This window comes from Argopecten irradians, chromosome 2, assembly GCF_041381155.1.
Source record: "Argopecten irradians isolate NY chromosome 2, Ai_NY, whole genome shotgun sequence".
NCBI classification, from domain to species: Eukaryota; Metazoa; Mollusca; class Bivalvia; order Pectinida; family Pectinidae; genus Argopecten; species Argopecten irradians.
In genome coordinates, this window is record NC_091135.1 from 42254909 (window position 1) to 42282323 (window position 27415).

General features: G+C 36.7%; 1 protein-coding gene across 1 annotated transcript; it reads left to right on the plus strand.

Moving 5' to 3' along the window:
• Positions 1-37: 37 nt before the first annotated feature.
• Positions 38-27067, plus strand: LOC138315551 (uncharacterized). The gene is made up of 12 exons (XM_069256656.1): positions 38-193; positions 676-3378; positions 4336-4480; positions 4654-4919; positions 5930-6037; positions 6447-6567; positions 10546-10716; positions 21651-21846; positions 23221-23327; positions 24071-24246; positions 25971-26011; positions 26518-27067. Exons 1-11 carry the CDS (start codon positions 133-135, stop codon positions 25994-25996), a joined length of 4080 nt encoding a protein of 1359 aa, XP_069112757.1. The 5' UTR covers positions 38-132; the 3' UTR covers positions 25997-26011; positions 26518-27067.
• Positions 27068-27415: the final 348 nt, after the last annotated feature.

The window sequence follows — 27415 nt, forward strand, 5'->3', positions numbered from 1 at the left end:
TGACATTGTTTGAAGCGTTTCAATGACATAGATTAGGAAAAAACCCACGTAAAATGGAAAAAGCCTAGGTAGGGCTTCTTCGAAATCATGTGACGACGATTCTGTTTGTTTCTCTCTTACAACTAATATCCTATGAAGATGTCGAAATCGTCTGAAGCAGAAACGTTAAGAAATCAAATAAAATACCTCACAGGTTTGTATGATAAAAATGAACCCTTTGGAATTGTCTGAAAATCAGCAACAAAATTCAGCCATTTTACTGTTATAATATAATTAGCAGCTGCTTCTGGTTTGAAAAAAAATATAATCGCCTACGCATACTACATGTAGGAGTAGGTTATTGTATTTTTCCAAAACCAGAAGCAGACGTCTGTGATTAGGCCTACCATGCTGTGGACTAATAGATTATTTCTACATATTAAATTGGTCATGTAGAATACAATGTATACATATGTTTCTAAACTACGTGTATTTTAATTAAGCTAGGCCTAATTATTATACGTATTCATAATAATTAAAGAATGCTTGATGAACTGATGAATCTATAGACCTAGTAGTATTCAATAAAATCCTGACCTAAACTTTCTTCTAGGTAGGATTTAAATTTTTAAAGATCTATAAAATTTGTTGTAGTACAAGCTTGTTTATCTTCACATTTTATTGTCAATTTTGCAGATCTTATCAATAATGCCAAGAAAAGCAAACGAGGACCAACCGTAAAGCAGAGGACTAGAACACAACAGCATGTAAAAAATATTACAAGGACTGAATTACAGAGGCTAGGAACAGCCCAACAAAAATATAATACTGGACACAACATTGAAGGTCATGCACAAAACACTCAGAAACAAGGCAAATATGTTTGGAAGAAACACTCAGGTATATTAGATCAGCCCCAGAGTGTGCCTTCAGAACCAAAAACAGATTTAACCCAATCCAGTCATAAACTACAAGTACCTGACATACAAAAATCTAGTCGTCCATCCTTAGAAACTATGCCTTCAAATTCTAATTCATCATCTGTGCCAGCAACATTACATACAGACCAAGGGGCCAATTCTGACAAATTGACCAGATATAATCAGTTATCAAAATCCTCTTGTAAAATTGTACCAAATATTAGTGGAAGTTCTGTAGGGAATCGCGCAAATGTTAAAAATGCAACAGTTGCCAAAGCATCTGATCAAATTTCTTTACCAAAGGAAGCCAAACCTACAATGACATTAAAACCAATGTCTTCCTTACAAAATGTCTCATCAAATATTGTACCCTCATCATCTCCATCAACAGCTGATGTGTCATCATCAGGGCTAAAAAGTATAAGGACACAGTTAGTTCATAAACTGGACTCTGTAACTTCATCTGTGAGATATCGGCCAACCAATTCATCTGTAACTTCATTTCATACAGGGAAGTCTTCCACACACACAACAGAACATACGAAACAAGCAAGCTCAGACACTACAAAATCTACAAGCTCTGGTCACAATATTCCTTCTTTGATTAATCCCCAGGTATCTAGTCAGAAATCTGTTTTACAATCATCTTCTGAAACATCAACAACAAAAGTCTCTGGTGATAAAAATGTGATATTATTGATTGCCGATTCTAAGTCGCCTGAACCTGTGGAACAGAGTGTAAAGAAGGAGAAGCCTCAAACCCAAGGAAAGCTTTCTGTGATTCCATCCTTCCTGAAGAATCATTTAAAAAGAAAAATGTCTAAGGATGTAGAAAATGATTTGACTTCACAAAATACTGGACCAAAAGCAGAACCTAAATGTAAGATTGTTGTACCTGCTCAAAGTTTGCCAACTACAGAAAGTCAGTCTTCCATAGTGCCTTCACCAGAGAAATACACTATCTGCTCAAAAAAAGAACCACTTTTACCTCAAAGTAGAAGACATATAAGTGCTTCAATTAAATCTGAAAAACATGATTCATCAGATAAAATCTTTACAGATTTGCCTGCAGTTGAAACAATTTCTATGTGCCAAGGTCTCCGTCCATCTGCCAACTTTCCTGGAAACAAGGAATCTGCAGTTTTACGTCATAGTGATTCTTCTCAGATGAAAAGTATTTGTACTAGGGAACAGCCTAATTCATCTTCTGGATTTCAATCAAAAACAGAAAGTCCATCAAAACATTTCAACACAAAAGTAGGTCACTCAACTGCAAAATTAAATGAATCAAAGTCAATTTCAGCAAATTCTGAAGACCAAGTATCTCACGGTGCATTTTCCATGGTTCCACTGAAGACCATATCTAACTGTGATGGTGTATCTACTTCTATTATTCTGAAGTCAAAATCTGAAAGTAACGGTGCATCTTCCACAACAATGCAGAAGTCAAAATCTGAAAGTAACGGTGCATCTTCCACAACAATGCAGAAGTCAAAATCTGAAAGTAACGGTGCATCTTCCACAACAATGCAGAAGTCAAAATCTGAAAGTAACGGTGCATCTTTCACTGCAGCCCAGAAATCAAGATCTGACTGTGACAGAGCAACTGTTACTGTTTCCCAAAACTCTGGTCACAAAGCTAATAGTAACAGTGCAATAATATCCTCTCCTCTGAAGTCTAGTCTACAATGTCAACATAACAGTGTTTCTAACTCTCCAAGTAAAACAGGTATAACTGAAAGACTTGACTTGCGTAAAGATACTGTCCTACAACTAAGTGAGAAACTGGCAAAAACCCAGGCTGAGATCAAAAGGATGACCCGCAATATTACCAATAGTCAGGTCACCATGAAGTCTATCGCTGCCATAAAGAAAGAAAAGTCTTTGTCAGCTAAACCAGTACAAGAAACAAAGACACAAAAACAGCACAAAATGTATGGGCAAGATTCTTCTAAAGGACAAAAATTTCCATTGAAGAAAGCACACACATTTCCATCCATAAATGCACTGGGTAGTCTTAAATTTCAGTCACGTCAGAAAAGACCTTTATCAAAGTCACATGTAGTGTTTGATAAAAAATATTCTTTGAATAAAAAAGCAACCAAAATGTTAGAAAAAAACAATTTAAATTTGCCGCATACATCAAGATCTGCTGTGACACCAAGTAAAACTCAGGTGGTTGCCAAGGTGATCAAATCAAAATACAAACTGCGGAAAGTGACCTCTGGTGTGAGAAGTCCACCACCACGACATGATAACAAACCTCCTATGTTCCCCTCAAGGTCTTTCCCCAGCAGTAGAGGTCACCAGTTTTCTAAAACTTATCATAACCACAGAAGAAGTCGAGGCAGTATACATCAATATGGGTATGGCTTCTATCAACACATGGACATGAAGAGGCATCACAGCTACCCAGTAATGAGGGACAGACCTGGATACATGGGACAGTACACTAGACATGGGTATCCAGGATACAGCGGTAAGATGACTTTTATAGAAGACTTTAGACAAAGAAAGTTCAACACAAGCAATATGAATCTAGGACAAGTAAAGAGTGTATATTTGAAATGAAGTCCTTTCATTATGCATTTTATGTAACCTAACCTACCCTTTTGATTCATATACATTAGCTTTATTTAGATTGATTTGTTTAATGGTTCCTATTACAGTCGGGTCATTAAAGGACATGCTAGGTTTGGAAGGTGGTTGAAAACCGAAGTCCTGGAGAAAAACCACCAACCAGTGGTCAGTACCTGGCAATTGCAACTACCCCATCCACATGTGATTTGAACGTGTGACCCAGAGGTGGGAGGGCTTGTGGTAATATTTTGGGACATGTTAACCACTTAGCCATTGCACTCCCATACTTGATGCACCTGTGGTCATGAGCGTGTGTGTAGGGACTTATTGGACTGAAGTGACATAATGTTTACTACTAGCTGTCTACCTCTTGGTTTTGAGTTAGGATTATGTGTAGGGAAGTTGCCAGGTACTGACGTAGGGAAGTTGCCAGGTACTGACCAGAGGTCAGTGGTTTTTGCCAAGGTACTCTGGCTTTTCTCCACCTCTTTAACCTGACTCGCCCTTTCTAAAAAACTATAACTTTATGTCATATTAGGGTACTCACAGAAAAACATAAACATAGTTGTGGAAAGTAGACAGGACTGAGTATTTTTAGTTCTCAGCATTCGACTAGTCTTCTGTTGACTAGCAAAAATCTTCTAGGAAAAAATATCTCGACTTTACAAACTCCAGTAAGATTCTATTATATGTAGTCATTACTTTGTGTTAGAAAATTTTCACTATTTCAAAAATTGATTTGGATACTCTAGGATCTAACTATACAGCACATTCCTTACCTAATCTCATGATGTTTACATGCATGTCATATTTAATTGAATAGTCTTACAGATTTTAGAGTGTTTGAATGTTTTAGGTGTTTACCCAGTCACAGGCAGAGGTTTCAATCAACCTTACATTCCTCATAAGGTCAAAAGGTCATTTCATATGAGGTCAAGGGTTGTCTTTGGCAAGAAGTATGTTCTGAAGAGATTGCAACATGACAGGAATTCTCCTTCAAGGTTTGTTAAAAACTGATTTTGACATTAATATATGGAGTTATCAAAATGATTAACATCTATATCATGAATTGTAATTTGATTTTCTAGATGAAAATATCACCACTCTTTCTGGAAAATACTTAATGTTCATAATTTAAAATGATATTATTCTAACTCAATAAACTTATTTCCAGATTCAAATCTGACAAAAGAGGACAAACCTCAACAATTCCCTCAATGGCTACAGGAATAACACCAGGTTTGAAAAGCAGGCATATCTCTACCCTAAATCCAGCAGGAACACCGGGCAAATCTAACTTTGTGATCATCAATGGCATGTTGTATAAATCAAGTTCAAAAAGTTTGATTAAAACTTCTCCAGTGAAGATGTCACAGACTAGGTCTGCTTCAGCCAGCATCAGCAACACCAGCAACAGGACATCTGGCATAGTAGTAAAGAGTAGGTGGTCACTATTTTAGATTGGTACAACTTACCAACATAATCTCGTAATTTGATAAAAAGGAACAAGAGCCCCAAGGGCCTTAATGGTCATCTAACAATCATAGCAACAGTGGTAGAAGAACTTCATTAGAATAGATATGATTTCATGGTGGCCACTTTTGATTTGGTAACCACCTGAAAAATAACAATACTTGGTCGGGACCATGTAAGAATCATTTCAGGCAAGTTTTGGCCAAATAGCACATATAGAACTTGAAAAGATGTTCAAAATGTGTCTTGAAGATGGCGCCTATGGCAGCCATCTTTGATTTCAGATTGACCCAAAAAAAAAAATAATTGCCTTCCCCTAATGATGTTTTACATCAGATATGGTTGTAATCCACTCAAGGGTTGAGGAGGGGTAGGATTTTAAAACCAAATTTCATCGAAATTCCCCCTTCTGAGCCCTGCCCCTCTGTCCCCAGGTGTAGAACCTAGCCTATTTATATAAAATATGATTATCCTTCCCCAATGATGTTTCTCACCAAATATGGATGGAATCCACACAAGGGTTAAGGAGGAGTAGGATTTTAAAGCAAAATTTCATCCAAGTTCCCCCTTCTGGGCCCCACCCCTCTGTCTCAAGGGGTCAGCCCTAACTCGTTTATAAAAAAAATTGTTCTTCCCCAATGATGTTTCTATCGAAATATGGATGTAATCCACCCAAGGGTTAAGGATTTTGTATATTATAAATAGCCTTACACACTATGCACCTTCGGTCAGATGACCTAAAAATTCACAATCCTTATTTCTTATACAAAATGATTATACCAGGTAAGTGATAAGCGTTTTAGTTTAGTTTAGATATGTTTGAAATATTGTTTTTCAAATCCCTCAACTTGATGAAATTGTTATAGCTGTTGATATAAAGGGTACATCAAAAACAAAAACAAAGAAACAAACAAATAAGACCAGATTGTCAGATTTAAATTACCTGTATTGCAATGAGAACTTCCTTATTTTTCCAGAGATGGAGTCAGATTGTATGAAAGTGGTAACGGTTCGTGGAGTACAGTTCCAGATGGATGCTGGTGGAAAAACTCTTAGGAGGGTTCAGTCGACATCAAGTTCACAAGGTATTCCTTTGTATTCTTGGAGTGATTTTAGACAGCCTGCAATTAGTTAACAAGGTAATATCAAATCCGTCTATAAATACCACCAAAGGGACACAGGAAAATTTGTCTTAATAGCTTGGTGGTCTTTATACACAGGTTGAATTGTGTTGAAATGGGTTATTTGGAATTCTGGGAAAGTGGTCTTATTAAACAGGGTGTCTTCATAAGGAGGTGGTCGATAAGGCAGGTTTTACTGTATGTTTGTAGTTAGAAACTTCTGGATAGTAAGGTATATCAAAACCAACTCATAAGACAGACATAGTATACTGAGTAAAAGATGTTTGAATGTGTTGCAGGATATGTTGTGATTTACCTTTTAAGGCGTTTCTGTCATATTTATCTGTTGAAATTGATGTTTGGTTATTATCAGGAGAGACCCAGCAGTCTCAGACAACGGTGAAGCGCCTGGATATAGGGGGGATGACGTATATAAGGAACAGCCAGGGTACTCTAGAGAGGGTTGGATCTGCTAACACAAGGGTTGTTGCCAAGTAAGTCTCATCGCTGTGAAATAGTTAGTTTGTGTGATTTTAACCCAACTTATTTTGTTGCTGAACTGATAAAAATTGAGTGAATAAAAAATGGTCCTTAGGTCTGGTGTTTTGATAACTTTATTCACAAACCTTTCCAACAGTTCTTGTGTACTATTTAAGATTATATTGTAAAGATATATTTTCAAAATAAAATATTTTTTGAAAATTTGATGCTTTCATCTCCATTTTTAGGTCATCTGACCCGAAGGGTCAGGATGACCTATAGTCATCATGCTTCGTCCGTCGTCGTGCGCCGTGCGCCGTCCGCCGTCCGCCGTGCGCCGTCCGCCGTCCGCCGTCCGTAAACTTTTCACATTTCAATCTTCTTCTCAAGTTTGACCAGTGGGATTGAGCTGAAACTTACATGAAATGATCCTGACATGGTCCCGACAAAGTGTTGTTATTTTTTGGGTCGATCCGAAATCCAAGATGGCCGCCACAGCCGCCATATTGAAAACACATTTTGAACTTCTTCTCAAGTTCTACAAGTGCGATTTGGCTGAAACTTGCATAAAAATGATCCTGACATGGTTCCGACTAAGTGTTGTTATTTTTCGGGTCGATCCGAAATCCAAGATGGCCGCCACAGCCGCCATCTTGAAAACACATTTTGAACTTCTTCTCAAGTTCTACCAGTGCGATTTGGCTGAAACTTGCATGAAATGATCCTGACATGGTCCCGACAAAGTGTTGTTATTTTTTGGGTCAATCCGAAATCCAAGATGGCCGCCACAGCCGCCATCTTGAAAACACATTTTGAACTTCTTCTCAAGTTCTACTAGTGCGATTTGGCTGAAACTTGCATGAAATGATCCTGACATAGTTCCGACAAAGTGTTGTTATTTTTCGGGTCGATCCGAAATCCAAGATGGCCGCCACAGCCGCCATCTTGAAAACACATTTTGAACTTCTTCTCAAGTTCTACAGTGCGATTTGGCTGAAACTTGCATGAAATGATCCTGACATGTCCGACAAAGTGTTGTTATTTTTCGGGTCGATCCGAAATCCAAGATGGCCGCCACAGCCGCCATCTTGAAAACACATTTTGAACTTCTTCTCAAGTTCTACCAGTGCGATTTGGCTGAGACTTGCATGAAATGATCCTGACATGGTCCCGACAAAGTGTTGTTTTTTTTTGGGTCGATCCGAAATCCAAGATGGCCGCCACAGCCGCCATCTTGAAAAACATTTTGAACTTCTTCTCAAGTTCTACAAGTGCGATTTGGCTGAAACTTGCATAAAAATGATCCTGACATGGTCCCGACAAAGTGTTGTTTTTTTTTCGGGTCGATCCGAAATCCAAGATGGCCGCCACAGCCGCCATCTTGAAAACACATTTTGAACTTCTTCTCAAGTTCTACTAGTGCGATTTGGCTGAAACTTGCATGAAATGATCCTGACATGGTTCTGACAAAGTGTTGTTATTTTTCGGGTCGATCCGAAATCCAAGATGGCTGCCACAGCCGCCATCTTGAAAACACATTTTGAACTTCTTCTCAAGTTCTACCAGTGCGATTTGGCTGAGACTTGCATGAAATGATCCTGACATAGTCCCGACAAAGTGTTGTTATTTTTCGGGTCGATCCGAAATCCAAGATGGCCGCCACAGCCGCCATCTTGAAAACACATTTTGAACTTCTTCTCAAGTTCTACAAGTGCGATTTGGCTGAAACTTGCATAAAAATGATCCTGACATGGTTCCGACAAAGTGTTGTTATTTTTCGGGTCGATCCGAAATCAAAGATGGCCGCCACAGCCGCCATCTTGAAAACACATTTTGAACTTCTTCTCAAGTTCTACCGGTGCGATTTGGCTGAGACTTGCATGAAATGATCCTGACATGGTCCCGACAAAGTGTTGTTATTTTTCGGGTTGATCCAAAATCCAAGATGGCCGCCACAGCCACCATCTTGAAAACACATTTTGAACTTCTTCTCAAGTTCTAAAAGTGCGATTTGGCTGAAACTTGCATGAAATGATCCTGACATGGTCCCGACAAAGTGTTCTTATTTTTCGGGTTGATCCAAAATCCAAGATGGCCGCCACAGCTGCCATCTTGAAAACACATTTTGAACTTCTTCTCAAGTTCTACCAGTGCGATTTGGCTGAGACTTGCATGAAATGATCCTGACATGGTCCCGACAAAGTGTTGTTATTTTTTGGGTCGATCCGAAATCCAAGATGGCTGCCACAGCCGCCATGTTGAAAACACATTTTGAACTTCTTCTCAAGTTCTACAAGTGCGATTTGGCTGAAACTTGCATAAAAATGATCCTGACATGGTCCCGACAAAGTGTTGTTATTTTTCGGGTCGATCCGAAATCCAAGATGGCCGCCACAGCCGCCATCTTGAAAACACATTTTGAACTTCTTCTCAAGTTCTACAAGTGCGATTTGGCAGAAACTTGCATGAAATGATCCTGACATAGTCCCGACAAAGTGTTGTTATTTTTTGGGTTGATCCGAAATCCAAGATGGCCGCCACAGCCACCATCTTGAAAACACATTTTGAACTTCTTCTCAAGTTCTACCAGTGCGATTTGGCTGAAACTTGCATGAAATGATCCTGACATGGTCCCGACAAAGTGTTGTTATTTTTTGGGTCAATCCGAAATCCAAGATGGCTGCCACAGCCGCCATGTTGAAAACACATTTTGAACTTCTTCTCAAGTTCTACAAGTGCGATTTGGCTGAAACTTGCATGAAATGATCCTGACATAGTCCCGACAAAGTGTTGTTATTTTTCGGGTCGATCCGAAATCCAAGATGGCCGCCACAGCCGCCATCTTGAAAACACATTTTGAACTTCTTCTCAAGTTCTACCAGTGCGATTTGGCTGAAACTTGCATGAAATGATCCTGACATGGTTCCGACAAAGTGTTGTTATTTTTCGGGTCGATCCGAAATCCAAGATGGCCGCCACAGCTGCCATCTTGAAAACACATTTTGAACTTCTTCTCAAGTTCTACCAGTGCGATTTGGCTGAAACTTGCATGAAATGATCCTGACATAGTCCCGACAAAGTGTTGTTATTTTTCGGGTTGATCCGAAATCCAAGATGGCCGCCACAGCCGCCATCTTGAAAACACATTTTGAACTTCTTCTCAAGTTCTACTAGTGTGATTTGGCTGAAACTTGCATGAAATGATCCTGACATGGTCCCGACAAAGTGTTGTTATTTTTCGGGTCGATCTGAAATCAAAGATGGCCGCCACAGCCGCCATCTTGAAAACACATTTTGAACTTCTTCTCAAGTTCTGCCGGTGTGATTTGGCTGAGACTTGCATGAAATGATTCTGACATGGTCCCGACAAAGTGTTCTTATTTTTCGGGTCGATCCAAAATCCAAGATGGCCGCCACAGCCACCATCTTGAAAACACATTTTGAACTTCTTCTCAAGTTCTACAAGTGCGATTTGGCTGAAACTTGCATGAAATGATCCTGACATGGTCCCGACAAAGTGTTGTTATTTTTCGGGTTGATCCAAAATCCAAGATGGCCGCCACAGCCACCATCTTGAAAACACATTTTGAACTTCTTCTCAAGTTCTAAAAGTGCGATTTGGCTGAAACTTGCATGAAATGATCCTGACATGGTCCCGACAAAGTGTTCTTATTTTTCGGGTTGATCCGAAATCCAAGATGGCCGCCACAGCCGCCATCTTGAAAACACATTTTGAACTTCTTCTCAAGTTCTACCGGTTCAATTTGGCTGAAACTTGCATGAAAGGAGCCTGACATGGTCCCAACAAAGTGTTGTTACATCTCTGGTTGATCCCCAATCGAAGATGGCAACCGTGACACTATATCTAATTAATTTGCTATATGATTATTGCCAAGGTACTCAGATGACCGTTAAGGCCCATGGGCCTCTTGTTCTTTTTATTTAAAAAGATTGCCTTGGTAGTAAAAAAAAATCCTTTATTTCCTTTCCAGTCGTGTGATCAATAAGAGCATAGCTGCAGCAACAGCACGTTCCAGAAAGATTAACAAGCGGAACAAGCTCTCAAAGCAGTATTGCCTCTTCTACAACAGGTTCGGCAAGTGTAAGAGGGGAGACAAATGTTCGTACATCCATGACCCTGACAAAGTAGCTATCTGTACCAGGTTTGTTTTGTCACTTTATTGAAATTCTGGCTTGCTAAAGTGAAATGTGGTACGGTAAACCAACTTATTTTTCAGACAACTTAATTTCAAGTTTTCATGCTACCTATTTACATTTATTTAATTTTGTGATTCATATGGTTATATTTCAGATATACTCAGTACATTTTCATAGCAATTAATTTTTAGCTCAGCTGGCCCGAAATACATGGCGCGGCGTCCATAGTCCGTCCGTCAACATTTCCTTTAAAACACTTTGTATAAATTTAGACTCTGAACCCCTGGGGGCAGGAGGGGCGGGGCCCAATAGGGGAAATAGAGGTAAATCCTTTAAAACGCTACTATTCATAGAGTTCTGCATGGATTCTAAGCAAATTTGGCCAGAAACATCCTTGGGGAAGGGGAACAGATTTTGTATAAATTTTGGCTCTGACCCCCTGGGGGCAGGAGGGGTGGGGCCCAATAGGGGAAATAGAGGTAAATCTTTTAAATCGCTACTAGTCATAGAGTTCTGCATGGATTGTAACCAAATATGGCCAGAAACATCCTTGGGGGATAGGGAACAGAACTTGTATAAATTTTGGCTCTGACCCCCTGGGGGCAGGAGGGGCGGGGCCCAATAGGGGAAATAGAGGTAAATCCTATAAATCACTACTTGTTCTAGAGTTCTGCATGGATTATAACCAAATTTAGTCACAAGCATCCTTTTGTGAAAGGGAACAGAACTTGTATAAATTTTGGCTCTGACCCCCCGGAGGGAGGAGGGTGGGGCCCAAGAGTGGAAATAGAGGTAAATTCTTTACATCGCTACATGTCCTAGGGTTCTGCATGGATTGTAACCAAATTTAGTCACAAACATCCTTTGGGGAAAGGGAACAGAACTTATATAAATTTTGGCTCTGACCCCCCGGGGCAGGAGGGTTGGGGCCCATTATGGGAAATAGAGATAAATCCTATAAATCGCTACTTGTCCTAGAGTTCTGCATGGATTATAACCATTTAGTCACAAACATCCTTTGGGGAAAGGGAACAGAACTTGTATACATTTTGGCTCTGACCTCCAGATGCAGGAGGGGCAGGGTCCAATTGACCGATCGCCAAACGACCATTTAGCCACGCTCTTTTCTGCTTCCTTAGCAATTGTTGCTACCGGTACATCTGTCAAGTGTTAACAAAGATGGCGACTGTATCAGTATCACGTAGACTGGTACGTACAGATTTGCCATAAAATGTAACTTTCTTTGAGATTTTTAACAGTCGTAACACCACAGATTGAAAACTTTCCTGATATCATCTAGACTTTCACATGTACAAAAATGTACTTGGCACGTGTCGATATATAAGTTATGTTTGCGAAAGACCAAATCGCCGCATGTTTAACATTATCATAATGTATTTCTCCGTGGAAGCTGGACTTCTGTATTTATTCATATTTTGTAAATACATCTTAAATCTTAACTTAACACGCTCTTTTTACAAAAAAAAAATTATTATCACACGACGACCGTAAATTATATAGAATATTGCACAAATCGGGATCCTGGTTACTGAAGTATTTCGTTGATATATAATAGGTCAATTTTGTCAACACCCCGAAAGTAGACGGCAGAATAGACTATAAAGAGTCACATTCTACGTCTTCTTCTTTATTCATAATATAGAAAAAATACATACATTTTCACTGAAAATCGCAATTCCTTTAACGTGGTATCGTCAAAAGGTGTAGAAAACACACATGCTACGGATGTGTTGCATGAACTAACGTGGCGCGCAAGTAGTCGACATGTACCGTTTAATGTACTTCAAGATCTACCGGTATATATTCAACGATACATTTACACAGAAAACTCTTGTCACAAACACATTTATTTATTGCTATATTGGACACATGGATCTTCCTTGATTATCAAATTGCCTCCAACTGGGGTGATAGAGTTAATTACTAACATCTTGACCTGTTTTATTAGGTAAATATATGTCATCACCTTAGCCTATTTGGTGCTCACACATATTTTGCTTAGATCACACAATCTTATATTGCAATGAAATATATATTATCATGAAAAACCAACATAAATTGTTCAATAAAATTCATTTATGATTCAATTATATATTTTAAACAGATATTGTCTCCATTTTGTTTCAATAAATATTTCCTCAAATCTTTGTTCAAATATTTGTTCAATTATCCAAAGCAGCATTAAATTTAACTCTGTTTTTCAACTCAAATACTCAAATACAGCAGGGTTTGCATTTATATGATATGAAATTAGCATTACGTTTTGTATGAAGTCAATAGTTTTAAGAATAAACTATAAAATAAATGGTTAAACTTTTTCATTGACTTGCATGTATACGTAGATGTATGGTAGTTTTTACCAATTACATGTTTACGTTTTAGTTTATGGTGAGTCATGTCGATTTTAACGCAGTAATATAACAGATACAATTTAAAAGCATCTATACATGTAATTAAATATGTATGGTAAACAAATATTATCCAATCCCCTAACAAACGGCACGTGTTTTGTGGATGATCAGTCAGTTACATAACACTTCCGCCAGTTCTCATGAGTTAATTCCAGGTAGATCGCATGTGTCGATTTACACGTGATACCATGCTGTTTTCAATTGCTGGTAGATAAAACGTGCTAGTTTTCATATACGTACGTCTATTGTACAAGTTCTTTGGATAGTGAACTGAGATAGACTTGTACCTTACCAAATATTCATCCTGGTAATCAATACAGATCAATATCTAGCATTTACACTTATCAAATTTGACGAAACAATAAGTAAATCATAAGGTTTTACTGTACAAACGAAAACGGCGGTGTCACAATAAGCAGCCTCTTAGCTAACTGGAAATAAATTACAATCGTGAATAATGAAAAAAATATTTATTCAGTAACTCACTGGTCTTCATTCTAATACGTGTAATATTTTTTGTGTAGACACCTCCATTAACATTAAAATAATTACTATTACATATCGAAATGTCTACATACATGTATGTACTTATATTGTCTTTAACGGTAATAAATACTACTCAAACAGCGATCTAAATTACTTTTTTGTTTTGAAAACAGAATAAATTGTAATCCAATTATACTCTCTGGCTACTGGTCATTTGAATAACAGACATTGTTAGCTCACATTTCCTTTGTGTTTCTATCGTTATCAGACTATAATAACTATATTTCTATATGTATATAGCAATACTCTACGTAGCAACCGTGCGCTTGACAGACATAGCAACAGCAGAACTTATCCTAGTCGCGGAGGATGATAGAGAAATTAATTAATTGGTCAATAAAAATTGTGGGCGGAGTTTGGCGATCGGTCAATAGGGGAATTAGAGGTTAATATTCAAATTCCTTCAGAAAAGAAACAATAAACCTGTATTGGCTTTACAAATAAGGTGAGCGATACAGGCCCTCTGGGCCTCTTGTTCGTGACATCTTATGGTTCGTGAAACTTAATAATCGTGTGTAAAAATAAGTTGGTTTACAGTACTCTGTGGTACTAGGGGTATTTAATCACCAAGTGTCAATAGAGTACTATGTGGTACTAGTGGTATATAATCACCAAGTGTAAATACAGTACCATGTGGTACTAGAGGTATATAATCACCAAGTGTCAATACAGTACTCTGTGGTACTAGTGGTATACAATCACCAAGTGTCAATACAGTACTCTGTAGTACTAGGGGTATATAATTATCAAGTGTCAATACAGTACTCTGTGGTACTAGGGGTATATAATCACCAAGTGTCAATACAGTACTCTGTGGTACTAGAGGTATATAATCACCAAGTGTCAATACAGTACTCTATGGTACTAGTGGTATATAATCACCAAGTGTCAATACAGTACTCTGTGGTACTAGTGGTATACAATCACCAAGTGTCAATACAGTACTCTGTGGTACTAGGGGTATATAATTATCAAGTGTCAATACAGTACTCTGTGGTACTAGGGGTATTTAATCACCAAGTGTCATAAGTACTCTGTGGTACTAGGGTTAATCAGTGTCAATACAGTACTCTGTGGTACTAGGGTATATAATCACCAAGTGTCAATACAGTACTCTGTGGTACTAGGGTATATAATCACCAAGTGTCAATACAGTACTCTGTGGTACTAGTGGTATATAATCACCAAGTGTCAATACAGTACTCTGTGGTACTAGTGGTATATAATCACCAAGTGTCAATACAGTACTCTGTGGTACTAGGGGTATATAATCACCAAGTGTCAATACAGTACTCTGTGGTACTAGGGGTATATAATCACCAAGTGTCAATACAGTACTCTGTGGTACTAGGGGTATATAATCACCAAGTGTCAATACAGTACTCTGTGGTACTAGGGGTATATAATCACCAAGTGTCGATAGAGTACTCTGTGGTACTAGGGTATATAATCACCAAGTGTCAATACAGTACTCTGTGGTACTAGGGTATATAAATCACCAAGTGTCAATACAGTACTCTGTGGTACTAGGGTATATAATCACCAAGTGTCAATACATACTCTGTGGTACTAGGGGTATAAATCACCAATGTCGATAGTATGTGGTACTAGTGGTATATAATCACAAGTGTCAATACAGTACTCTGTGGTACTAGGGGTATATAATCACCAAGTGTCGATACAGTACTCTGTGGTACTAGGGGTATTTAATCACCAAGTGTCAATACAGTACTCTGTGGTACTAGTGGTATACAATCACAAGTGTCAATACAGTACTCTGTGGTACTAGAGGTATATAATCACCAAGTGTCAATACAGTACTCTTGGTACTAGGGTATATAATCACCAAGTGTCAATACAGTACTCTTGGTACTAGTGGTATATAATCACCAAGTGTCAATACAGTACTCTGTGGTACTAGTGGTATAAATCACAAGTGTCATACAGTACTCTGTGGTACTAGGGTATATATATCAAGTGTCAATACAGTACTCTGTGGTACTAGGGGTTTATAATCACCAAGTGTCAATACAGTACTCTGTGGTACTAGGGGTATATAATCACCAAGTGTCAATACAGTACTCTGTGGTACTAGGGGTATATAATCACCAAGTGTCGATAGAGTACTCTGTGGTACTAGGGGTATTTAATCACCAAGTGTCGATAGAGTACTATGTGGTACTAGTAATATACAATCACGAAGTGTCAATACAGTACTCTGTGGTACTAGGGGTATATAATCACCAAGTGATAATACAGTACTCTGTGGTACTAGGGGTATATAATCACCAAGTGTCAATACAATACTCTGTGGTACTAGGGGTATATAATCACCAATTGTCGATAGAGTACTATGTGGTACTAGTGGTATATAATCAACAAGTGTCAATACAGTACTCTGTGGTACTAGGGGTATATAATCACCAAGTGTCGATAGAGTACTCTGTGGTACTAGGGGTATTTAATCACCAAGTGTCGATAGAGTACTCTCTGTGGTACTAGTGGTATACAATCACGAAGTGTCAATACAGTACTCTGTGGTACTAGGGGTATATAATAACCAAGTGATAATACAGTACTCTGTGGTACTAGGGGTTTATAATCAACAAGTGTCAATACAGTACTCTGTGGTACTAGGGGTATATAATCACCAGTGTCGATAGAGTACTCTGTGGTACTATTATATAATCACAAGTGTAATACAGTACTCTGTGGTACTAGGGGTATATAATCACCAAGTGTCGATAAGTACTCTGTGGTACTAGGGTATTTAATCACCAAGTGTCATAGAGTACTCTGTGGTACTAGTGGTATATATCAATCACCAAGTGTCAATACAGTACTCTGTGGTACTAGTGGTATATAATCACCAAGTGTCAATACAGTACTCTATGGTACTAGTGGTATATAATCACCAAGTGTCAATACAGTACTCTGTGGTACTAGGGGTATATAATCACCAATTGTCGATAGAGTACTATGTGGTACTAGTGGTATATAATCACCAAGTGTCAATACAGTACTCTGTGGTACTAGGGGTATATAATCACCAAGTGTCGATAGAGTACTCTGTGGTACTAGGGGTATTTAATCACCAAGTGTCGATAGAGTACTCTGTGGTACTAGTGGTATAATCACAAGTGTCAATACAGTACTCTGTGGTACTAGGGTATATAATCACCAAGTGTCAATACAGTACTTTTCTGTGGTATATAATCACCAAGTGTCAATACAGTACTCAGTACTCTGTGGTATAGGGGTATATAATCACCAAGTGTCAATACAGTACTCTGTGGTACTAGGGGTATATAATCACCAAGTGTCAATACAGTACTCTGTGGTACTAGGGGTATATAATCACCAAGTGTCAATACAGTACTCTGTGGTACTAGGGGTATATAATCACCAAGTGTCAATACAGTACTCTGTGGTACTAGGGGTATTTAATCACCAAGTGTCAATACAGTACTCTGTGGTACTAGGGGTATATAATCACCAAGTGTCAATACAGTACTCTGTGGTACTAGGGGTATATAATCACCAAGTGTCAATACAGTACTCTGTGGTACTAGGGGTATATAATCACCAAGTGTCGATAGAGTACTCTGTGGTACTAGTGGTATACAATCACCAAGTGTCAATACAGTACTCTGTGGTACTAGGGGTATATAATCACCAAGTGTCGATAGAGTACTCTGTGGTACTAGGGGTATTTAATCACCAAGTGTCGATAGAGTACTCTGTGGTACTAGTGGTATACAATCACGAAGTGTCAATACAGTACTCTGTGGTACTAGGGGTATATAATCACCAAGTGATAATACAGTACTCTGTGGTACTAGGGGTATATAATCACCAAGTGTCAATACAGTACTCTGTGGTACTAGTGGTATATAATCACCAAGTGTCAATACAGTACTCTGTGGTACTAGGGGTATATAATCACCAAGTGATAATACAGTACTCTGTGGTACTAGGGGTATATAATCACCAAGTGTCAATACAGTACTCTGTGGTACTAGTGGTATATAATCACCAAGTGTCAATACAGTACTCTGTGGTACTAGGGGTATTTAATCACCAAGTGTCGATAGAGTACTATGTGGTACTAGTGGTATACAATCACCAAGTGTAAATACAGTTCTCTGTGGTACTAGGGGTATATAATCACCAAGTGTCAATACAGTACTCTGTGGTACTAGGGGTATATAATCACCAAGTGTCATAAGTACTTGTGTACTTAGTGTATACAGATCACAATGTCAATACAGCTCTGTGGTACTAGGGGTATATAATCACCAAGTGTCAATACAGTACTCTGTGGTACTAGGGTATATATCACCAAGTGTCATAAGTACTCTGTGGTACTAGGGTATAATCACCAAGTGTCGATAGAGTACTCTGTGGTACTAGTGGTAAATAATCAAAAGTGTCATAAATACAGTGTAATACAGTACTCTGTGGTACTAGGGGTATATAATCACCAAGTGTCAATACATACTCTGTGGTACTAGGGGTATATAATCACCATAGTTGAGTACTGTGGTATATAATCACCAAGTGTCATACAGTACTCTGTGGTACTAGTGGTATATAATCAACCAAGTGTCAATACAGTACTCTGTGGTACTAGTGGTATATAATCACCAAGTGTCAATACAGTACTCTGTGGTACTAGTGGTATATAATCACCAAGTGATAATACAGTACTCTGTGGTACTAGTGGTATTTAATCACCAAGTGTCGATAGAGTACTATGTGGTACTAGTAATATACAATCACCAAGTGTCAATACAGTACCCTGTGGTACTAGTGGGTATATAATAACCAAGTGTCAATACAGTTCTCTGTGGTACTAGGGGTATTTAATCACCAAGTGTCGATAGAGTACTATGTGGTACTAGTGGTATACAATCACCAAGTGTAAATACAGTTCTCTGTGGTACTAGGGGTATATAATCACCAAGTGTCAATTCAGTACTCTGTGGTACTAGGGGTATATAATCACCAAGTGTCAATACAGTACTCTGTGGTACTAGTGGTATATAATCACCAAGTGATAATACAGTACTATGTGGTACTAGTGGTATACAATCACCAAGTGTCAATACAGTACTCTGTGGTACTAGTGGTATATAATCACCAAGTGTCAATACAGTACTCTGTGGTACTAGGGGTATATAATCACCAAGTGTCAATACAGTTCTCTGTGGTACTAGGGGTATATAATCACCAAGTGTCAATACAGTTCTCTGTGGTACTAGGGGTATATAATCACCAAGTGTCAATACAGTACTCTGTGGTACTAGTGGTATATAATCACCAAGTGTCAATACAGTACTCTGTGGTACTAGGGGTATATAATCACCAAGTGTCAATACAGTACTCTGTGGTACTAGGGGTATATAATCACCAAGTGTCAATACAGTACTCTGTGGTACTAGGGGTATATAATCAACAAGTGTCAATACAGTACTCTGTGGTACTAGTGGTATATAATCACCAAGTGTCAATACAGTACTCTGTGGTACTAGGGGTATATAATTATCAAGTGTCAATACAGTACTCTGTGGTACTAGGGGTATATAATCACCAAGTGTCAATACAGTACTCTGTGGTACTAGGGGTATATAATCACCAAGTGTCAATATCATCTGCTTCAACTTAGCATGCATCTTTGTTCTCTATTTTTGAAATAACTGTTAATTTTTTTTTTAAACTGTGATACACATGTATATTGATGATCAGGTGAAATCATGAAGAACAAGAGGCCCATGGGCCTGAACGGTCACCTGAGTTAGAATATTAATGAAACAAATAATGAAACAAATTAAAGACATATAAACACTATATGCTGGGCCTTGAAGTTGGTCAGTGATTTATAAATTGTACCTTTTTAGACTATAAAGAGTATTTGCTTCTATCAAACCTGTGAACTTAGAGGTATTTTTTGAAATTTTAATCAATTTGACCCTGTTTGGTCCTGCCCCTCTGGTCCCCCAGGGGGTCATCGAGGACGGATATAGATGTTAAAATGCTATATCTTAGGCTAATAATTTGATCAAGTTTGACTAATTTCCTACGAAAATTGGGCAAATAATGTTCACAAATATGTTTTTCCTATATAAACTAAAATAAACTTGACCCCTCCCCAGGGGGTAACGTGAGACCCCAAGGTCATATAATTCACAGTTTTTATAAAACACCCGAAGACCTTTCCATCTATAATTATTTGGTTCTACTATATCCAGAATTTTAGAAGATTTTTGAAGTTTTAGCCTATTTGACCCTTTTTTAGCCCCCCCCCCCCCCCCCCCCTCTGTCCCCAGGGGGTCGGCCAGGACCAATGTGGATATGATATTAAAATGCTATCTCAGGCAAATAATTCTTACCAAGTTTCATTTCCTATGAAAATTGAGCAAAAAATGCTCATTAATGTGTTTTTCCTATATAAACTATAGTAAACTTGACCCCCTCCCCAAGGGGAAACAGGAGACCCCAGGGTCATATAATTTACAATTTTTATAAACAAACTTTAAGACCTTTTCATATCTATAAAGTGTATTTGATTATACCATTTCCAGAATTTTGAAAGAATGTTTTTGAAGTTTTAGCCTATTTGACCTTTTTTGGCCCCGCCTCTCTGCCCCCAGGTGGTCGGCCAGGATCAATATGGATATGATATTAAAATGCTATCTCAGGCTAATAATTCTAACCAAGTTTGACTCGTTTCCAATGAAAATTGAGCAAAAAATGCTCATAAATGTGTTTTCCCTATATAAACTATAGTAAACTTGACTCCCTCCCAAGGGGGAAACGTGAGACCCCAGGGTCATATAATTCACAATTTTTGTAAAGGACCTTAAGACCTTTTTATTTATGAAAAGTATTTGATTCTACCATATCCAGAATTTCAGAAGAAGATTTTTGAAGTTTTAGCCTATTTGACCCCATTTGACCCCGCCTCTAAGGCCCCTGGGGGTCAGTTATAGAAACTTTGTTAATAGGATTAAATGGCCATCTCATACTGATAATTCTGACAACATTTGACTCATTTCCTATTACAAATGACCAGATAATGCGCAAAAATGTGTTTTCTCAATATAAAGTATAGTAAACTTAACCCCCTCCCCAGGGGGAATCTAGAGACCCCAGGCTCATATAATTCACAATTTTTGTAAAGGACCTTAAGACCTTTCTATCTATGAAGAGTATTTGATTCTACCACATCTGCGAGTAGAGGAGAAGATTTTTGAAATTTTACTCAATTTTACCCCTTTTGGCCCCTCCCACAGCCCCCTGGGCGGTGGGGACCATATAATTCACAATTTTGATTGGCCTTATGCCTTAGAAGGTTTGTGCAAATTTCATTGAAATTGCTTCAGCAGTTTTGGAGAAGAAGTCGAAAATGTGAATTGTTTACGGACATACGATGCACGACGCACGACGCACGACGTACGACGGACTACGCACGACGATGGACAAAAGGCGATTAGAATAGGTCACTTAAGACTTCGTCTCAGGTGACCTAAAAATGTCTTAAGTAAATATAAACTGAGCTCAATGAAACTTTGTATGTAGACTAACATTGGAAAGATCTAGGATATGTTCGAAAATCAACTTGATTTGACAGTAATTTACAGAGTAATAGCCCTTTGCACTAATAATTATTATTGAACCTTGTGAATACGATAACTTGAATAAATATGCACTCAGCTGATGAAACTTTGTATTTAAACTAAAATTGGAAAGATCTCGGACAAGTTAGAAAATAGACCTGATTAGATCATAACTTACGGAGTTTTTGCCCTTGGCAATTATGATTATTGAATCTTGTGAACATGATAACTTGAGTAAATATGGACCGAGCTTAATGAAACTTTGTATGTACCGTAGACTAACATTGGAAAGATCTGAGAGAAATGGTATCATCTACTTAAACAGTTTTGGTTTATTTCCAGATTCCTTCGAGGAACGTGCCAAATGACTGGCTGTCCATTCTCTCACAAAGTGGTCAAGGAGAAGATGCCAGTCTGCTCCTACTTCTTACGTGGGGTCTGCAATAGAGATGACTGTCCATACCTTCATGTCAAAGTCAACAAAAATGCCTCTGTTTGTCAAAATTTTTTAAAGGGATTCTGCCCTCTAGGAGAGAAGGTAAAAATTCCACACCAAAGTAACATACACAACTACATTCAATTTGGTGTAATACAGCACAATTCTAAGTCAACAATATCTAGTACCATATTCGACCCAATAAGCGCCCAGGGCGTTTAAAAAATGAAAAAAATGAAAAGGTGCTAATAAGACGAAATTATTGCAAATCTAGACAGTTTTGTGTAGTTTTGGTCTTTATTTATGCATGGACAATCGAAATCGAGGCCTCAAAAAGGGGGAGGGCGCTTATAGGGACATGGGCACTTATTGGGTGGAATACGATATGTCTAGATTTTACCTATATTTTATTGTAAAGAACTTATTCTTTTATCAATGACCTGATACATGTATAACTTTGCTATGACTACTGCTATCGATAAAGGAAATAACAACTATGTTAAGATTTAGTTTCTATGTAAACTATTTCATTGAAGTATTTTCATGTAAAACCATTTCATAAAGTGATGAGTTTACCTTTATTTAACAATCTCAGTATGATAGGTATACTATAGTAATGCTGTAATAATCTTGCATACATTATTTTATACATTTACTTTGCATACATTATTGTATGCATTTACTTTGCATACATTATTTTATATATTTACTTTGCATACATTATTTTATATATTTACTTTGCATACATTATTGTATACATTTACTTTGCATACATTATTTTATACATTTACTTTGCATACATTATTGTATGCATTTACTTTGCATACATTATTTTATATATTTACTTTGCATACATTATTTTATATATTTACTTTGCATACATTATTGTATACATTTACTTTGCATACATTATTGTATGCATTTACTTTGCATACATTATTTTATGCATTTACTTTGCATACATTATTTTATACATTTACTTTGCATACATTATTTTATATATTTACTTTGCATACATTATTTTATACATTTACTTTCCATACATTATTTTATACATTTACATTGCATACATTATTTTATATATTTACTTTGCATACATTATTGTATGCATTTACTTTGCATACATTATTGTATGCATTTACTTTGCATACATTATTTTATAAATTTACTTTGCATACATTATTTTATACATTTACTTTGCATACATTATTTTATACATTTACTTTGCATACATTATTTTATATATTTACTTTGCATACATTATTGTATGCATTTACTTTGCATACATTATTTTATACATTTACTTTGCATTCATTATTTTATATATTTACTTTGCATACATTATTTTATACATTTACTTTGCATACATTATTATCTACATTTACTTTCATACATTATTTTATACATTTACTTTGCATACATTATTTTATATATTTACTTTGCATACATTATTATATACATTTACTTCTTTTTCAGTGTAAGAAGCGGCACACACTTGAGTGTGAAGCTTTCAGTAAAAGTGGACATTGTCCAGCGGGACGGTCCTGTCCACTGATCCATAAGAAAGACAAGCCAAGGAAAAAGTAATAAAAATCAATGATGAGGGATTTGAGAGACACAGTTGCAGCAGCTGTATCAAAACATGTTTTTTAGTTTCAAAGATGTTACACCATTACTGTTTTGCCATATTTTGCTTAATGACTCTTAGGGGTTATGTTGGTCAGTGGTTACAGTGGCTAGTGGTAGTTGTTGGTCACTTAGTGAACCACTTAAGTATTTGCAGGGTACCAAAGTTTTCTCGCATACAAGAACCTTCAATTGAAAATGTATGAATTGTTGTCATTTTAAAATTACTAGCTAAATGATTAAAGTATCTGTAGACAAAGATCCTAAATCTAGCCTTCCAGCTATTGGCTTTGAAATCAAAGCCAATTAGAGAAAATTGTCATGCACTTGCCATAGGTCTGTACTTTTTCTCCTGGGAACTCCAGAATTCCTTAACTGACAGAAGCCAAGACATCCACATTTGACTACAGATGTTTAAAAATGGGACTTATACATTTGTATAACATACATACCAAACAAACCAATCGGATATGAATTATGTGGATGTAAGCAGGGGAAGCACAGAACAGTTTAATGATAAATTAATGACAATAGAGTTAAACATGATTAAATTCTACTACCAATAACGTTTATACAAATCAGTTTAAAGTTACACATTTGTACAAAGATAAAATACTAATCATGTTTTCTATAACTGCCAGTAAGTTTACAGAGATTTGACAGCAAATAATACAATTCATTTTCTGGTTTTCTACTCCAGACGGTCTGTGGTCACCTCCATAGATAAACAGGAACAACACACACTGAAAAGGACAGTAACAGAATCGGGATTACTTGATGAGGATCACGGGATCCCATTTAAACAACAGAAACTTCCAACATTTATCTCCCTTGGCAGTAGTCCCGTAATAGAGTCTGCAACATCATCAGGAGCGGGTATAGTATTCTTATTGTACTGGCAGGCAACCAGTTCCCGCCAATTACCAGTTCTCGCCATCGTATCTGTAGCTTTACGATTAAAATTAATGTAGCTTTCCACAAAAAATTGCCTGAAAAATTGTGTGTGATCTTCCAAATAACACATGCGATGGGGAGAATTGGTACTTGGCAAGAACTGGTCGCCTGCCAGTATATATATTGGTTCCAGATATCATTTCAATGAACTTTAACATTAATGAAAGTCTAATAATAAATATGAATAGCTTTTAGATTTAAAATAATGCTGTTCATATTTAAAATCCAATGTATTTATATGTATTGATATAATTATCAGTAAACAATGATTTATATAGACATTTATATTTTACTTTAGAATGCATAGGTTTTCTCCCCTTGCTCCTGATAAAAAAAATATCCAACAGTAGAACATATATTACTCATTGAACTGTTAACTTACTGGCTATCTTCTACAAAACCACAATATTGGTCTTACACATATTAGTATCAGTATATTCATAAAAGATGGAATAATTATGAATAATTCAGAAAAATTCAAACTGATAATCTTGTTATAACTTTATTAAGAATATTATGATTTTAAGTCATAAACATGAGCATTTCTTTCAAGTCTTAAAATCCTATGTCAGTATATATTTTTTATTAAACTCTACAGGTTCTGTCAGGTTTACCATTATGTAACACAAAAACAAATAGCAATAAAAGCATTGAGAAAAAAAAAGTAAATCCTCACTTACTCGAAGTTGGCATTGACAATAGTTTAATTGCAGTATTTGTGTATTTGAGTTAGGTGCATTTAAAAATGTTTTGAAAAAATCAGTCAAGACCATCAGAATACATGTATTTTGAATTAAACATGGTTTTTTAATCAAATTCAATTTTTAGTGCGAGTTTACTCTCACACTATTATTTTCCCTGTCGGGTGTGGAGTCTGTGTACATCCGCTATGCGCAGATTCCATCTGCACACGCGATACCGGAAATCGGTGTCTTTAATAGATTTCGCTGTGATTTGTGATATACTAAGATATACCTGTCAAAGATGCTCTACTATGAATTAACGACAGTAACATTACACAGTGCTAAACACATTCGTTTTGTGTAAATTTCAAACGGAGTATCATACAAACGCTTGCATTGGTCACGATATTTTAAGCATCTGATCGACTTTGGAAACTTCCGGAACAATACAATGCAAATCAGATTTCTATTGTCAGTAAAGAAAGTGGAGAAGGAAAGCCAAATACAGCGTTATTTAGCAGATTATATATAATTTATGTCACATCATCCTAGGTCCTAGGTGTACGTTGCTCTTGTACTTAACCCTGTGACCAAACACCGCATTTGCTGCAGTTCTGATAAATATTTATAAAATTACCCAGCCTTGTTTTAGAAAAACAGAATAAAGAACATCATCAAATATTAGTCTGGGTGTCTAGATCTGATGAAGGAAAGGAAAATATTTATTACAATACATCAAGGACGTAAACCATCTCCTTGCAATAGCCCTAAGGATAATGAGTGAAAGTACTACGTACACTTAGCCTTTTGCTGAGATTTACTTCATACTGGAAATGAATGTTAGGAAGTAGTTATCGAGAACTTTATGTCTGATAGACATATTTCTAGTTTGATTTCTTATGTAAAAAAAGCATTTATCATGTCCTAGATGTCACTAACATGTATTTCTATCTTTTGTTTCAGCTATTCAAATTAAGCCTAAATTATAGCGGCTAAAATCACAGGTAAATATACTGAAAGCATAGATAAAAGTTGAATGCTAGCTATGTGATAAAAGTTTAATGTCAAAATATGAAAAACTAGAATAATTCATCTTTAATTGTATAAAATGTAAAATAACATGAGTAATAATAAGCATAAGCATTGTGATGGAATAATAAAACTTGTCTGGAATGTTGTCGACCGGTCCTTAACAATAGATTTCTATTGAAACAATAAAAGTAGTTGTATAAGGAAGAAAATAACATTATAGCCATTTCAAGTTCCTTGTATTTCCTTAATGCTTCCATGTGAAAAAACCCACTTTGATACAACAGTATGGAGATAGTGAAATGACATAGTTTGAGTAGAGCTAGCCCATGTTAAGTCCTACAATACAATCCCATCGAAATATCATTATCATTAAAAGGTGGGACAAATCATTGTGAAACTGTCACAATAAAGTATTTATGAAACTTTAGTCAAGAGTCATCAAATTTGATGGAGCATTTAGTTTCTTTTTTTTCCACAGATTTTTCCAGGAAACATGACGGTTAGTGTATATGTGTCTTTGATTATAAATCAAATTTGATATTGCTAACAGTAACATCAGCTGTGAATTGGTTAACTAGCTGGTATAAACAACCAAGTACTTTATATTTTAAAGAAATTGGTTCTTGGTGTTACAAATGTTAGTCATGACTATTGAAGGTAGTATGCCTATATTTAGAGAAGCAGGATATTTAATAGTTCAACAGTGTTGGACGAGAAGAGAACTATACACCATAGTGAGAGTAGAATTACATAGCTAATAGTTTTAGACATTCTAAAACAGTGAATATGAATTTGAAATCAAGTGTCTTAATATTAAACCTTTCTTTTGTTAACACAACTTGTTTGTTGTTAGGAGGAATGATTTTTATTTGTTTTAAAAATGAAAATAAGCCTTTAGAATTTTATTTCAAAATTTCATAAGATGTGCTTATTAAATTAATGATAGTCTATTTGAATTGTGCATTCGATTTTATAATTGTAATCATATACATTTTATTTTTTGTTAATAAAAGTATATGTATTTGTAATGATGTTGTGGTTATTGTATATTGGTATTGACAAGCTTTTGATGGCACATCTAAAGATGAGACCCCATCTGAACATGAGACTCAACGTTTTCAACATGAGAACCAGGGTCCTTGAATGACACTCAGTTCCAAGATAAAAAAAAATCTCTACAAATTTGAATTCCACCATTTTGAAAGTAAACCATGTAATTTCTATTATACACAAGAAAAATATATACTACATTAATGAAGATATTCAGGTGACCAATAAGATATTAAGTTCAGATGACCTTACTGTTAACCAATCAAATTACAACTGGTTCATCACATTAACCAATCAAATTACAGCTGGTTCATCACATTAACCAA

Excerpts from the sequence above, each read along its gene's own strand:
- LOC138315551 (XM_069256656.1), top strand. The coding sequence starts at position 133 with ATGAAGATGTCGAAATCGTCTGAAGCAGAAACGTTAAGAAATCAAATA. Across the intron at positions 194-675 it reads TCAAATAAAATACCTCACAG|ATCTTATCAATAATGCCAAG; the intron begins GTTTGTATGATA and ends TCAATTTTGCAG. Across the intron at positions 6,038-6,446 it reads GTCGACATCAAGTTCACAAG|GAGAGACCCAGCAGTCTCAG; the intron begins GTATTCCTTTGT and ends GGTTATTATCAG.